General features: G+C 40.8%; 1 protein-coding gene across 1 annotated transcript; it reads left to right on the forward strand.

Moving 5' to 3' along the window:
* Window positions 1-487: 487 nt before the first annotated feature.
* On the forward strand, window positions 488-2,060 carry nog2 (noggin 2). Its single transcript, XM_060840239.1, has one exon. It carries the CDS (start codon window positions 1,262-1,264, stop codon window positions 1,904-1,906), a length of 645 nt encoding a protein of 214 aa, XP_060696222.1. The 5' UTR covers window positions 488-1,261; the 3' UTR covers window positions 1,907-2,060.
* Window positions 2,061-17,287: the final 15,227 nt, after the last annotated feature.

Raw genomic sequence — 17,287 nt, forward strand, 5'->3', positions numbered from 1 at the left:
TATGAGTTTGGGAATCTGGCAACCAGAAGAATGTAGGATTGGATATTTGGAAACTGGGAAGATATAAAGTTTGAACCAGGAGGGATGCTATTTTGTGGGTTTAGGAGCTGGGAAAGTGTGGAGTTGGTGCTTAGGACGTGAACGGGTGAGTGTTTTGGGATTCGGGTGGCGGGAGGGTGTGGATTTTTGGTTTGGGGAGGCAGGGGGTGTGGGTCTGGGGTTTGGGAGCTGCGAGGGTGCCGGATCTGGGATTCGAGAGCCGGGAGGGTATGGGTCTGGTGTTTTGGCGGTGGGAGGATATGGGTTTCGGTATATGGGAGGAGGGAGGGTGCCGGTTTGGGAGGCGGAACGGTGTGGGTCTAGGTTTTCGTGGTGGGAGGGTATGGGTTTCGGTGTTTGGGAGCCGGGAGGGTGCGGGTTAAGCAGCTGGTGGCTTTGGCGGGAGGGGCAGGCGGAGGGCGGGGGTAGGATGTCAATCAGGAGCGGGGCGCCGACCCGGGATTTCGCCTCTCTCCGGGACACGGATATTTAACCTGAAGCCGGAGGCTCGGCATCAGTGCAGCAGCAACAGGAGGCAAGAGGCAGAGACAAGGCGGCCCCCCCGGATCAGCACCGGGATCATCCCAGGATCAACCTGGCATCAACACCGGGATCATTCCAGGATCAGCACCGGGATCAACCCGGCATCAACACCGGGATTAACCCGGGATCAATCCAGGATCAGCACTGGGATCAATCCGGGATCCTCTCCGGGATCAGCGCTAACAACCTCGGTGCCGGTGGAGCTGGGGCCGGACGAGCCCCTGTGTCCGGTGTGGAGCCCAGGAAGCGGGCCGGCCTGGGCCGGAGCCGCCGCGCTCTCTCCCGGGCTCCGGGCCGCCTCTCACCCCGGCTCCTGTCATCCCGTCTAGACAGTTTGTGGCGGTGAGTCCTGGCGTTGCCATGGCGACAGGCAGCAAGCCGACGTGAATTTTGGGGTAAAGAAGCTGGAAAAAAGGCTGCTTTCTGGTGCTTCTCACTTTCCGGAGGTGGATCGGTGGAAAAAAGGCGAGGAGGGAAAAGGAGGCGAGAGAGTGAAAGTGAGAGAGTGAGGGAGAGGCTGCGAGAGACAGCAGCTTAATCCGGCAGCAAAGTTAAACCTCAGCACGTCCTGTACGTGCCCGTCATTCAAAGCCCAGTGTGTTCTATTAAAAGTATCAGTCTGCTCGCTTTGCTGCCTATTTATAAACCTCTGGGCTCGCCGAACTGGCCCGTTTAAAACATGGAGCTGCCACAGTATATGCTAAGCTGCTTCTGCATGCTGCTACTGCAGCACGGACTCTGCCAGCCTTATCTGCACCTCCGGCCCGTTCCCAGTGACAGTTTGCCCGTGGTGGACATTATCGAACACCCGGACCCAGACAACGATCCCAAGGACAACGATCTGGACGAACGGGCTTTGCGGAAGAAGCTCGGCAGCCACTTCGATCCCAACTTCATGTCCATCACTCTGCCCCAACTGGACGACTCTCCGTCCCGGGACCCGAACTCCAGGTTCAAACCCTTGGGCGCCATGCCCAACGACATCAAGAGGTTGGATTTGTCCGAGACCCCTTATGGGAGGAAAATGAAGTTGGGTAAAAAGGCCAGAAGGAAGTTCCAGCAATGGCTTTGGTCCTACACATACTGTCCGGTGATGTACACATGGAAGGACCTGGGAGGCCGCTTCTGGCCTCGGTTTGTTAAAGAAGGCAACTGTTACAACGAGAGGTCCTGTTCATTCCCCGAAGGGATGCTGTGTAAACCTGTCAAATCCATTAGCAAGACTTTCTTAAGGTGGTATTGCCAAGGATGGTCAAAACCCAAGTACTGCACGTGGATACCTGTCCAATATCCAGTCATTTCCGAGTGCAAGTGTTCCTGTTAAAGGGAGAAATGTTCTCATGCAGACTGGGTGAATCCTATATACAGATGGTCTATAGTATAACAGCGCCCTATAGTGAAATCTATTTTTATATATCGCATTCTAAAGAAGCGCCAGCTTTTTATCTATATAACACAATGAGAGTTGCAGAAAATCATGGACTTTTTTTGCGGGGGGTGGGGGGGGGAGGTGGGTGAGGGTGGGGTGGGGAGAACTAACGGACCATAATGAAGTTCTATCAGAGGAAAGGGGTATTCGCAATCCACACTGCGGGCCCTGACCGCTGACTTTGAGAACTAGCAGCAGCTCCGAACAACTCTAGCCTGGGTTTCCATTCACTGAATCCTAATAACTGCCTTTAATGCCATGTGCCTAGTTTTTTTTTGTAAAATAATAATAATTATTATAAAAAGTTGAGGTGAAGATATTACAGAGTGAAATCTCAGCTTTCCAATACAATATAGGAGTGTAGAAGAGTAAAATCTTGTGTCCAATTATTTATTACTTTAACGTTTGTTGATATAATGTAGATGATACCGTGACATTTGGAAATGTTTACTTGAATATTCTTTCTAAAACAAAACATATCAATGTAAATATAATGGTTCAATGTTTTTAGCAATAAAATCTCATCTTTGAAACAAAGAGGTTTGGAAATCTGACAGCATTCAGAGCCTTGGCTTCTTTGAGTGCGAGAGAGTGATTCTGCTGCAGAATAAAACAGTCTTCATGATCTATCTGAACGTAGGCAGCCCTTCATCATTTCAGTCATTCGGAGCTGCCATTGAAACGTCCCGTCCCTGCAGCCTTCACAAGCCGCCCTGCCGGGAATCTGTACTGTTCCATCTGCAGCTTTAACGAACTTTATGTGATTGTGTATTCACCCAGTTTTCTAAATGAGATCACAGGTAATGAACAGTTACAAACGGTGCTTAGATTCCAGTCACGGAAGATATCTGTCAACTATAAAGCCGCATGTGTGTAGCTGCTTATAGTTCGTCTATCAAATAAGTGCTGTCTAGGGAACTAATATCAGTTGCAATAAACAGGACAAAGAGGTTTGTTTTATACAAAATAACAGCATTGTTTCAAAGTCTATTCGTTTGTAAAAACTTTGATTTAAAATTTTGAGAATAGAATAATTGCAGCGTTTGTCCTGGAAGAAGCAAGCTCGGGGCAGGTCTGCGGAGATCCCGACATAAACAGGTGAAAAAAAAATCAGACTACTTAAAAAACAAACAAATCAAAAAGATGTTTTTAATTTGGAATGTGTCCAGCAGGATTGGGGACACGTTGTCTGGGCATCTGAGTGGGTTACCCCTCCCCCCCACCCTCACACAAACACAGATATTTATACAGCGATGCAGCCTTGTCTCGAACTTACTTGCTAAGAAATGTGTTGAAACTTTACAGGCCGCTTTCACTGGACTAAATGGATAAGGAGTGGGGAACAGCACGGAATGGAATAGGCAGCTGATAGGAGCGCTTTGCTCTGTCTGCTCCCTCGGCGTTTTTCCAATCTCCAGCAAGCCCAAACACTGTAGCTGTTATAACTGGTGCTCGCTAACAGACTTGAACGCGGCTCGGCTGTTTTCTGAGGCGCCGCTTCGTGACTTGTTGCTCAGACTGGAACTCATTCTGCGAATAATTTCGTCACATTGCTAATTTGAAATGTATGTTCAGACTGAGATTAGACCTGATCCTGATTACAGCAAGCACTCGCTGTGCACTTCTTTTCACATAGCTAAATATAATTATTTATTTATTAAAGAAGACTTTTTTTGGGACGCCAAGGCGCGCTGCCAGTTACTGCAGAGAGAATCCTCATACAGGTTTTCTTTCTGAGGGAGAGTCTAGTGACGCCTGGTATTTCTGGGACTGTGAAAGGCTCTCTGATGTATTACGGCGTTGCAAAGCCCCTAGCTTGATCCCTGTGTGCAGTTGGATTGAGAGTCTCAGGCTGGGCTACGAGCAGATGCTGTCGGCTGACTCATAGGCGCCGCTCAGCCGCCCCCTCTCGACAGCTCGGAATGTAGCACTAAGACCCTACACACACAAAAATCTGTTAACCCCCTCCGCACCTTTCTCACACAGCCTTTCCACCGTTGATATAGCTCGGGGCTCTCATCCGGAATTACAGTTAATAAATGTGTAGTTCCTATAGTCCTGTTAACTCCATCCGCCCAGGAACTTCAACATTCGGCCAGATGTCAAAGGGCGTTCTAAGGATTTGAAAAATTCAATAGCTCCATTTTTATTTGTTTGCAATCTGATTATCTGACGTGACATCTCGGAGGCGCTTGCGGCGGAATGATTAACATTCTCTTTTTCATGTGAAACAGAAAAAATTAAATTCAGACAAAATAGCAAGGCTGGCAGGAATCATCTGCGCTATTATGTGCCTCAATATTTTCTGTATATTGATTGGCGGGAGTGTACAGATAGCTGAGGGGAGCAGTCAGCTGCAGTGCCACCGTGCTTAGACCTTCAGCGCTGTAACACCCCATTGAAAAGCAGCTTTATCAGAGAGACCGTTCAAACCCAGTCCACCTCCTATGTCTGTTGGCTGTGAAGTAACGGCATGGAGTGGGTTTGACCCAATGTTAACCCATTTCCTAGTGGGCACGTTGCCACTGTACAAAACCTTCCCTAATTTAGCACTAAAATGATATTCCTATTCAGAGAGGCCCAAGGAGGGCTGGGAAATGAATAAAAGAAATCACATTGGCGTAATGGGGACGGGGAGGCGCATTGAAGAGATGTTGCTGAGGTATATTGTTCTGGCACTAAAGGAAGCCTTATTTTGGATCTTAACCCTGTGTTGTACCTGCGCTATGAGTATAGGAACAGTGCAAAGGGATTTTTACTCTGTACCTAACCCGTGTTTTACCTATTCCATGAGTTTTTGAAGGAACAATGTAGAGATTTATTCTATATGTAACCATGTGCTGTACCTGCGTGGATGTGTTTGGCGGCGACAGTGTAAGCTTTACTCTATATCTAATGGATGCTGTACTTGCCTTGGGAGCCATATATTGAGACAGCAATACCTGAAACGAAATTTTCTTCGTTCTCCTGCACTAACATTTTTCACACCAAAGAATACAAAATTCCAGGCATTTGGCAGCTTTAATTCAATGCCGAAAAATCATTTCACTAATAAGTCAAATAATGATGGCGATTGTTGTAATATGTTTGCTGACAATAATAATTGATCAAACTTGTATAAGGCTTCATTAAACATTACCTCCTTTAATCCGATGCCGGAACAGCTTTGCAGTGCTCAAAAATAAGCAGATATCTTGATTAATGAGATAGCTTTAACTGACATGTTGGGAGTTGAAGTATTGATTTGATTTTGCACGCTCTGTTGTAAATAATTTTATGTCATTTATGTTAACTCGCGTCCTGACCTTCTCTGAGAACTGAATGTGAAAGTGACCTGTGCCTGACCCAAAGGTCCTGAGTTAAGTCCCATGCTTTGTGTGGACTTTGCAGTGGGTGTCTGCAGAAACTTTCAGAGCTCCTGGGCATTGGGAAATTAACCATGATAGTAGGTTCTGCTGACTGAAATCACAAATTTAAAACATAATTCAACTGAAAATTTTCACAATTAAGTTACTAAGATATCACCACTGACAACGAGGTCTTCAAAAGTTACTGACGTAGTATACAGACCAGAGCTACAACCTGGACGTGCTTAGTATTGCTTAGCATCTAATAAGTATCAATAGAGGTATATATTCCATAATACTGTGGTCATTGACAAACCTCCATTAAACCAGCTCCTGATAAAATAAATCAGTCTGTCAAAATTAGTAATACCGAACCCTCAAATCTGCACTCATTGTGGCCCCTAGTGCAGGCAGAGTCAGTTTAGTTATTCCACTCAAGTTCAATCAATTTTTGTTTTCCTTTGTTGATAGATCAGAGAGTTCTTGATCACATGCATGCTCTTTTGTGTAAACTATACTTCTATTTTGCTGACAATTTGCCGCATTACATTAAGTTCAATGTAATGTGATTTAAATACTAGAAACTGTTCATCTGCAATTCATGTTAGGAAGAATAAGTAGCTTCATAGTTGAGTGTATCACTGAGCCTAGTTTCAATTTCTGATTTTGGTTGTTTTATGCCATCAGCTTCAAGGGTGTCAGTATATAACTGAGCTCAAGGGGCCATGTTGTCAGGACAATCAGATTGTTTCCTGCTCCTGGTCACTAATGAATGATTCTTATTTGACAGAACTGGTGTCTACATCAGAGGGGAACGTGACAAAAGCTGTCTGTGTTGATCATGTTGTTTTACTCGTGTTGAGGCTCACGGGTGAAGAACAGGCACTCAGAGGATATGAATGTATCTCAGCAAAAGCTGCATCTGAAGAGAGGAGGAACACCAGTTAGAGCAAGAAGACTATAATACCACTATTGGCCAGTATCTGGAATCAGAAGGAACTAAGGATAATTTGGAGTAAAAGTGGGATAATTTTCCCCTTAATAATATGCTAAGAGGCTGGTTGGCTTCTTGTATCTTAAACAGTGCATGTATGTTCTTGATGTTCAAAGAAATCTTTATAATGGGGAAAAAAAACTAGATCAGAAAATGGAATTCTATATAATGGAAAATCATTTGATCCATTGAAGTTATAATAAATGGAAATGATTTGAGTTGCAGTACAATCCCGGACTAATGGATATCTGCTTGATCCATTGAAATAATGCATATTTACATAAAATAATTTTGGAGTTAAAATACTTGGATTGTGGACATATTGAGTGTGGCCTAATAAATGCAAACTGACTGTTAGCAGCTTCCAATGTTTGAGAGAGATGGAGGGAGTGTTTTACTACAGCATATGCATGGAATGCATGCTACCATTCATTGAATAAAATTTATCAGGACCGTGTGCAATTTCCAGGGCAGGCAGATCTTCTTTAAATCATTAGAATTTTCCCAGCAGTTCAGTCTACCTGATAATTTTTTAAAAAACACACTTTAAAAAGTGGTCTGCTGAATTCTTATACAGCAGCCCATGCCAAGCATCAGCACTCAATCCTGCCCTCTGACAGATTTCAATTTATGTTCATGTGAAATCATCAATTTTAAAAATTGGAGTGTTTTCTAAATGGTGAAGAATCTAGGACCTGTGAAGAAACAAAGAGATTTGAAAATCCAAGCATGCAGATAATTTAAAACTAGATGTCAGATACAAAAATAATCAAAAAGGACTAACAGAATGTTGGCCTTTATCTTGAAAGGTTGGGTTTCAAACAGAAGTAAATTATGCTCCAATCATACAGAGCTCCATCTGGGGCAGTTGTTTTCAGTTTAGGCCTCCGCAACTTGGGAAAAATCCATTGGCCTAAAGGGCAATGCATATTCATCAGCAGATCCACTCGGCTCATTCCCGAGATGAAGGGTTTGATCTATGAGGAAAACATGAGCAGGTTTGGCTACACTGGAATTTAGAAGTATGTGAGTTGATCTCATTTAAAAAAAACAAGATTCTGAGGGGCTTGATAAGATTGATTTTAATAAAATGTCTTTCAACTTGGGAGAATCTGGACATAGGGGCACAGTTTCAGAATAAGAGACATGGAAGAGAAGTCAGAGGCATGGAAAAACTTCTGTCAGAAGGCTGTTGCTCTTTGGCATACACACCCCCAAGAGCAGCGAGTCTGAATGACAGAACATATGGAAGGCTGAATTCGATAGATTTTTGAAGTATGAGTGAGTCAGGGGTTATGGGGATAGGAATGATACTGAATGATATAGGAGATTTGAATGGCCTACATCTACTTACGTTCTTTTGTTCTTATGATACTGGTGCTTAGAATGTTAAATAGTGAAGACAGGTTGCTTAAATCTGGAAAAACACAAAGAACTGCAGGTGTGCAAATTTGAAACAAAAACAGAAATATCTGGACAAACTCAGCAGGTCTAGAGCATCCATGTAGATCAAACAGAGTTACCGTTATAAATCCAGTGACTGGTCTCCAGAATGGGTCTCCACTTTTGAGGAAGTGTCACCAAATTTGAGATCTTAACTCTGTTTCCACTCCTCAGATGCTGCCAGATCTCCTCAATTTCTCCAGCAATTTCTCTTTTTATTGCATAAGTCTGATTTGTGTTTGGTTGAATATGTGTGATAAACAGCTGATTTGATTGGGGATTTCAAATGTTAAAGGGATCTGGTAGTGAATTATAGAGAAACCATTTTATTCTGGTATAGTCATCCAAAATAAGGGAAGATAATCTTGAAATTAGAATGGGCCTTTCAGGAATGAAACCAGGAAGTTCTTTTCACAGCTGAAAATGTGTTGCTGGAAAAGTGCAGCAGGTCAGGCAGCATCCAAGGAGCAGGAGAATCGATGTTTCGGGCATGAGCCCTTCTTCAGGAAACTGAAGGGCTTCATTCCTGAAGAAGGGCTCACGCCCAAAACGTCGATTCTGCTGCTCCTTGGATGCTGCCTGACCTGCTGCGCTTTTCCAGCAACACATTTTCAGCTCTGATCTCCAGCATCTGCAGTCCTCACTTTCTCCTAGAAGTTCTTTTCACACCAAGGGTAATGAAAATGTGAAGTTCTTGTCCCTAAAATGTTGTGGATGTTTTAACAACTGGAGGTTGCAAGACTGAGAACAATAAACTTTTGTGGATAAGGGAATTGAGTGGAAGTTTTGTGGTTCAGTGGGTAGATTTCATGTCTCTGAGCCACAAACTCTGGATTTGAGTCACACTCCAGCACTCAATGGCCATAGAAGGATCTTTCATAGTGTGGTGAAATAGTTGATTTAAAACTTTCAAATTGATCCACTACATGTAATAGTAGGATATAAGGATGGGAAAGTCTTGTGACTATCCTCCTGTAGAAGGCAATGGCAAACTACTGCTTTACCTTGCCAAGCATATTTATGGACTAAAGTCCATTACTGCCAATGCACTTTTAGGGGACATTGCCAGAAAAAAAAGAGAGAAGAGTATTGAAGAATATGGAGTCAATGAGGAAATTGCATTCGAGATGTGGTCAGATGTGATCTGATTAAATTGCAGTGCCAAATCAAGGTGTTGAATGATCCTTTCCTATTCTTAATTTTCCTATGTTCTTATTTTCCACTGATATTCTTGAACTGGAAACCACATTTAAATACCTCACACAATGGGGTGAAAACTTTTAAATGGTACATTTGCAGTAGAGGATCTTACCAGAGATATGAGCAATTGCACAATGTTGTGACAGTGTAAAAGAGGGAATTATATTCTGCATATAACCCTTGATGTACATGCCCTGAGAGTATCTGATTGGATAGACAGAACTTTACTCTTCATTTTACCAGTGTTGTGTATGCCCAGGGAGTGTTTGATGTTTTATTTCCCAGTATTAATTTATCTTAATTCACTTTATATCGGTTACCAAATATAAATTTTGAAGAAAATGACACATTACAACATCAGGCTGTCAGTGACTTCTTGAATTGGCATATTCAATTCACCAGAAGGGGGAAGAAGAAGAGGGAATGAAGGAAGTGCAATGGTTGTGAGAAATATAATGATTCTATTTGAAAGGAACTAGAACAGTGATAAGCCTTTATAGCTGGAGGTGAGTAATGTGCCTGAAATGCTTTCATTTAATTCTGATAAAGCTTGCATAGAAAGGGAGTAATAAGGGATATTATGGCAGGGACAGGCAAAGGTACACAATAAAGGGAAAGAAGCAATCTGTATATTGCATCCAACCTCCGTCACATTTCCAGGTATCTGATGATTGAAAATGCATATTTTTAATTGACACTGATATTTCACACCATATTGACTTAAAATTAAAATTTTGCAGCCCATGCATATTCACTGTCAAATTCTTTAACATCTATTGTATATTATACATAAATCATACATATCTGAAATTTATTCACTTTACGCAAATCGAGACAAATATGTTTTTACAATTACTATCCCTCTGCCATGTGTCAGTTCATATTGGATACAATTCACCAATTATCCACAACTTGCATTTTTAGTGTCTTTGATGTTGCAAAATATACCAAGGCATTTCATGTGAGTGATTGGAGTAATCACACAAAATGTCACACCAAGCAATATATGGAGATATTGGAACAGTCAAGGTCATGTTTAAAACGTGTCCTATGGAGAGACACAATAAAGGAGTTTCTGGAGGAAATACCTGACCTTAGAGTCCAGAGGCCAGAACAATCAAATTGAGGAATTCATAAGATATTAGAATCGAAAGAGAGTAAATTCTAGCAGGGGTTTGGATCTGAAGAAGGTTACAACCATAACGCAGGTGAGGTAATGGAGAGATCTGTATACGACAATAAAAATTGAGGCTTTGCTGGATTGGAATCAGCAAACATAGGTGGTGATAGAAATATTTGCATTCATATAGTGCCTTTCACCAACCAGTGGCTGTTCTAAGCAGTTTATAATACAGTCTCTTATAATATAGATGAAGATGCTAACATGCACACAAACTGTATTTTGATAATTAATTGATAATCTGGTTTTGTGGGGTTGGTGCTTAGTAATTATCAGGCAGGACACGAGAGAGAAAACTCCTGGTCATCTTCAAAATAGTATCATTGGATGCTGACACATACATGAGGAGGTGGACAGACTTAACATTTCACTTGAATGACTGCATCTCTGATCACACAGCGCATCTTTAACATTGCACAAGGTTGTTAGCCTTGACTTTTGTGTTGAAGCCTTGGATTGAAACTTAAACCCATAGCCTTCAGATTGAGGGGGACTGAGTTGCAGCTGACACCTGATGAATTCTGGGTGAATAGGATAAATTAAAATACAGACTGAAGGTTGTTAGATAAGCTTATGTTTATATAGGTGGAAAGTTAGAGGCCATCGATGGAAGCTTTGAAATAGTTTTTAAAAAAGATAGGAAAGGCATGGATGAGTGTTTCTATAGTAGATAAGCTGAGGCAGAAGTCGGAAACCGAGCTTGAGGTCAAATACGACTGAGGTTGTGAGATGAGACCTTGGAAGGAGACAGTGGGACAATGGAGAAAGGTGAATTGGTAGCTCGGAAGAGTTTGTGATAGCACTGTAAGAGGACTTTCACTATACATGAGGCAATAAATGAAGAAAAATGTCTACTAGCACTTTTTCAGGACAATTGGACAATTAATGCTAGACTTGCTTTGATGCACACAACCTGAAAATTAATTTATTTCCAAAAATTTGTACACTGGTCATATAGTTTCACATCTATACTGGTCATTATGTAAATTGTTACTGTCTTATTCTTAAAGCAAACACATGAAAAGTAAACACTGGATCAGCTACCAGGAACCTCTATTATGGAGGAATACTCTAAGATGAGGCAGACGTTATGAGAATCAAATACATTCTAGTATTAAAAACATATTCTAGTATTAAAACACCTTCTAATATTAAAAAAAATACATTTTCTGTTTTGAGTCCACAGATGGCCAAAGGAAAACTAGAAAAGAAACGTTGGCGGTTTAAATTGTTAAAGTTCAGGAAGCTCAATGGTCATTGTGCAGAATGAGTAAAACTACAAATAGTAAAAAGAACTTTGCCGAATAGCGGCAATTAGGTGATGCCAAAATATTAAAAGCTTGTGATTGCAAGTTGAGGGTAGTCCTGAGGTATATTAGATCTGTGAAAGTATTTGTTAAAATGGGAGATGTCACAATGAGTCTTGGATTTTAGCAAAATGAGATTGCAGAGAGAACAAATTAAGTATAGAATAGGGAGGAGGTTGGTGCTTCAGCAATTTAGAAGGAATTGGGAGGGAAGTTTAGAGGACATGAACTTTATGAATAAAATAAATAAAAATTGCTGGGATAGGAATGCTGGATTAAAGGCATGCAATCAGCCAACATCTCTATGTTGGTTCAGTCCAAAGCAAATTCCACTACCCTGTGGTCTCCCTAGAGGCCTGTATCTTTACTGTTTGAAATATTTATCAGATCTCGTTGTAAAAGTGCAATTGGGTTATAGGGTTAAAGAAGAAATCTTCCTTCAGACAAGAATATGTTTCAGAATATGTTAAATATTCTGAAACACTGCTCCAGACATTAAATTGAGCACAGAATGATTGAAAAACAGGAACATAACAGAAAAGTGAAGTGCCAAGTTCAGAAAGGAATTTGCCTGGGCAAGGTAAGCCAAACCTTAATTCCTTCAGTTAAAGAGATGTCTGGGAAGGTCAGAATTGCCTTTTCCATGCTGGGTGGTTTCTATATTGAAACATATGAATTTTGAAAACAATATACTGCACTAAGCAAAGCTCAATTTGATTCCCTTTGCACCTATCTGCAATGATTTCCCTTGGTCAGGTACCATGGGAGTGGGAGACTTTTACTTATTCAACCATCTTAATGTGTAAATTACATCAAGGATGATTTAACCATGACTATCAAATTCTTTTGTCCAGGATTTCTATTAGCTATAAATTGGCTCTAAAAGTGGCTTGTCTGCAGTATAGAAACTGTCGAGAGTGTGGTGCAGGAAAAGCCCAGCCAGTCAGGCAGCATATGAGGAGCAGGAGAATCAATGTTTCGGGCATAAGCCCTTCATCAGGTTTATGCCTGAAATGTCGATTCTCCAGCTCCTCAAATGCCTGACGTGCTGTGCTTTTCCAGCACCACACTCTCAACTCTGATTTCCAGCATCTGCGGTCCTCACTTTCTCTTAGTAAAGAAACTGTAAAAGGTTTTATTTACATTTACTCTGAAAGGCTATTAAATGACAAATAAGGATACATGATGTACAAAATAAAAAATTAGAGAATAACAAGTGAAAATAGGACAAATAGGAAATATGCGAAAGCTGTAAGGAAAATGACAAACAACTAGGTTAGCAATATGGAAATGTTTCCATTTCCAAACTTAATTATAATTACACTTAATCACAAAATAATAGCTGTAATAAAATGGTTCTTGACTCTTGATGCATACATCACTGGAAAGTGTTGCTTCAAATCAAAATGTTATAAACTTGTAAATGGCTTAAGAAGCAATAATTCCCTTGGAACTGTCTAAGGATCATATTTACTCATGGAATTGCTCAACTATGACAGCATTGAGGATGCTAGAATTGATGCCAATACACCTAGGCTAGGGCAAAATTAAACCAACTAACAAAACAGAAATAGATATAATAGAATACTGCAGATGCTGGAAATCTGAAATACAGTGGTATCTGAAGTGCTGGAGAAACACAGCACATCAGCCAGCATCAGTAGAGAGAGAAATAGAGTTAAATTCGATTTTAGATTACCTACAGTATGGAAACAGGCCCTTTAGCCCAACAAGTCCATGCCAACCCTCCGAAAAGTAACCCACCCAGACCCATTCCCCTAGCCTGTATTTACACCTGACTAGTGCACCTAACACTATGGGCAATTTAGAATGGCCAATTCACCTAACCTGCACATTTTGGACTGTGGGAGGAAACCTGAGCACCCAGAGGAAACCCACACAGACACAGGGAGAATGTGCAAATTCCACACAGACAGTTGCTGAGGCTGGAATCGAACCCGGATGCCTGGCGCTGTGAGGCAGCAGTGCTAGCCACTGTGCCACCCATGTTTAAAGTTTGGAGTTCAATGGTTCTTTAACTTACATGTACATATACTTATTATGTACGTATTATGTACATATACTGACAGCTCTTTCTGTTCTTGCACCTATTTGAAAATTATATCCATGCTGTTTACTTTGCCTCTCTTCAATCTTCCTACCAAAATATATCATTTCACATTTCTCTGCATTAAATTTAATCTGCTGTATGTCTGCCCATTTCTGTAGCCTATCAATGTCCATCTGAAACCTGTCACTACATTCAGTGCTTACTACATTTTTGAATTGTGTGTAGTCTATAACCTTTCAAATTATGTTCTGTACATCCAAATTCAGATTATTAATCTATATCAAAAAAGTGCATTGGTCTTAATACCTTCCTCAGAGGACACTTATACACCTTCTCTACTCTGATAAACAACCAGTCTCCATCACTCTGTTTTCTGTCAACAACAGTGAAACAACTTTGTGTTTAGACTGTCAAAACACAGTCTTCAATTTCCTGCATCAGTCCTTTGTATTAGGTCAGTGAAGAGCTCAATAACGTTTTTCAGGTGCAATTGATCTTAACTTTTATCATTAGGGGCTCTGCACTGATAACCTGCTCACTGAAATCAGTGCATGTCTGCCACTTTAATCTTTTGGATAAAAGTTGAATGACTCATCTGGACTAACTCAGACTGTCCTGGATGAAGTTTTGCAGCAAAGCATCCCTGAGGGTCCCAGCATTGACAATATTAATGTATTTGAGATGGGTATATGATAGGATGTGAATGGATGAAACATGGTTGGTGGCAGCATCTCTTGACAGTGAACTGCTAATGCCAGCAGGATACCAGGCATTTTATCCTCAGGTTCAAGAGCAGAAGTGCAGGAGATAGAGGGGAGTGGAAGGCAAGACTGGCGAGATGGAAGGGAAAAGGTGGAATTGGAGATAAGAAAAGTGATAGCGGGAAATACAGGGAGCGATGGATGGGGAGGAATGGGGGAGAGTTGGAGGTGGAGATGGGGAAAGAGATGGAGAGGGGATTATTAGAGGAAGGGTAAGTAGCTGACAAAGGAATGATGGATTACATATAAACTAGACAGCATCTGCTTTGATGAGGAGGAATCATTATATCATCATCATCATCATCATCATCATCAGTAATCCCTCATATCAAGGATGATTTTTGCTTGTGGATTACTGGGCTTAAGTTAGGTAACAGTTTTGGCTGTAGGTTGTGATGATGCTGTAACTTTAAGAAGGTCATTTTGTCCTTTTTTTTTAAGAGAGATTGTAAAAGCACTGGGGCCAAAGTGTCTACTGCATCTGGCCTAAGTCAATAGGTTAAGAGGCCTTCAGGTTTTTTTTAAAGCTGTTGTAACAATAAAAGGGGAGTGGCCAGTTCTCCCAGATCAGGCTTTCCAGTTTTTTGTTTTAGCTGTATCAATGAGAAGTTGTTTGGGTCCCAAGAATTGGAGCTTCAATGAATGATTCCTAACTGTGACCTTCTCTGAAATTTCTCTTGATGTTGAACAGCATGTAAGTATCTGTGTCTGAATTTATCATTTTGCCAAAGGGTTTATTTATGGGATATTGCTATATTGGAACAATTAATTAGTAATAGGTACTGCATCTATTATTCAGTTAAGTTTTCCAATAGTTAAATTATTCTAAATTCCTCTTTGTTTTATTTGTATTTTAACTCTCGTGTTTAAATAAATTATGTTTTGATCAACATCAAATGGTTTGACCAGTTGCATCACATCTGAACATGCACTTCATACCTACCTTTAAAATAAGAAAAAAGTTTGGGTCTAGGTTACCTTCTTAAAATATTTTGAGGGGGTCTGGTCTGGTCCATAACAAAGTTCATAGATGGCTGATGAACACTATCTTAGCCTTACAAGATACTTTCACAGGGAGGACCTCAGTTGTAAGCTGATAGAAACGATGATGGATTGTTGGCAGCAGCCCTCTCTTTTAATCCTGTCACGTTTCTCTCTCAGTGGCTAATTTTGTTGATTATAAGATCTTGACACCATTTTGATTATGGATTTTGATTGCAATTGGGCATCTGCTTTGCACATGTTGATGTTAGCATCTTCATAGCCTTCGTGGAGTCACTGAGATTGTCTTTGAAATGTTTCCTTTGATTCCTGTATGAGTGGGCTAACAAAGCTCTGAATACAGAGCTTGCTTGATCACTCTTGAGTAGGCTTCCAGACATTATCATGTCCCCATCCATCTCAGCTGATCTGAAATGATTATGGCCTCTATTCTCAGTAGGATGCTCATGTTTGTTCTTTTTTTTCCCTCCATTTGATTTGCAAGATCTTTCTAAAACAGCATTAATGTAAATAGACAATTTATTGAAAATTGTAACTATCAGAAAGAACTTTCCCAGTTTGATTCTAATTGCTGACTTACATACATGGAACCTGTGTCACCTGGGGGCAGCATGGTGGCTCAGTGGTTAGTGCTGCTGCCTCAGAGTACCAGGGACCTGGGCTCAATTCTACCCTCAGCGGATTGTCTGTGTGGAGTTTGCATGCTCTCCCCGTGTCTGCGTGGGTTTCCTCTGGGTGTTCTGGCTTCCTCCCACAATCCAAAATAAGCAGGTTAGGGAATTGGCCATGGGAAGTATAGGATAGGGGTGCATCTGGGTGAGATGCTCTTCAGAGGATCAATGTGGACTTGATGGGCCAAATGGCTTGATTCTATATCTAGTAGTATCATCTGTCAAACCAATTCACCAGTGAAGACAGAGCAAGTGAATCAATAATTGGATCATTCCGAATGCTTCCTGACATCATCTCTTAACAATTTATGTTTAACTTTAAGGTTATATCCACTTCTCATGGACTCCCTTCATCGGTTGATGTTGCTTCTTTCTATTTTACCCAATCAAATCTTTTAATCAGCTTAAACACCTCAATCAGATCACCTATTAACCTTCTAAACTCTAGGGACACAAGTCTGGTCTATGTAATCTGTCCTTATAAATTGATCCTTTTAGCTACAGTATAACTGTGTTGAAAGTGTGCTGCATCCTGTCCAAGGCCAATATATCCTGCCTGAGGTGTGAATTTCAAACTGAAGACAATTATTTCAGGTCAACTCTAATCAGAGCTTTAAACAACAGCATCTCTACTTATTTGTACACCAGTCATCTTCATATAGAATCCAGTGTTCGATTGCCCTGTAAAATTATTTTTTGTACCTGTCCACTCGCTGTTAGTGATTTCTGTATTTGGGCTTCTAAAGCTTTCTTCTACACCACAGTTCCTAGCCTTTTGCTAGTTAGAATCTGATTCATCCTTCTCAGGTACAGAGCAGATGAGTTCACCCTTCTTAACATTTAACTCTATGGACTTTGTCCATTCATTTATTTTATTAATTTTACTTTGCAATTTTTTGCCTCCATCCACACTTTGACTGTGCTACATAACTTTGTGTGATCACCAAATTGAAGTCCCACAACATTGACCTGAAGAACATCACTTGTCACATTCTACTAATTTGAGTACTTAAAAACTATCCTGTTCTGGAAATTGGTCCATCTTCAGCCTCATATGTTTTGCCTTCACCATCTCTTGAATTTAGTTACTTTCCAACTTGATTTATTTTTAGTTTTGCTTGCATTTATATTTCCTTATATTTTATCCTCTTTCTCATTTTTATTTGCTATCTAATAGGTTTTCCTGATTTCAAATTACAGTATTAGCTGTGTCTGCTTTTAAGGGGCTCATTTTACTCTAATCCTCAACTTGCATCCCATGATCAACTACAAAATAGGTAAGAAATAATAAATAAAACAA

The sequence above is a fragment of the Hemiscyllium ocellatum genome, chromosome 20, assembly GCF_020745735.1.
Source record: "Hemiscyllium ocellatum isolate sHemOce1 chromosome 20, sHemOce1.pat.X.cur, whole genome shotgun sequence".
NCBI lineage: Eukaryota > Metazoa > Chordata > Chondrichthyes > Orectolobiformes > Hemiscylliidae > Hemiscyllium > Hemiscyllium ocellatum.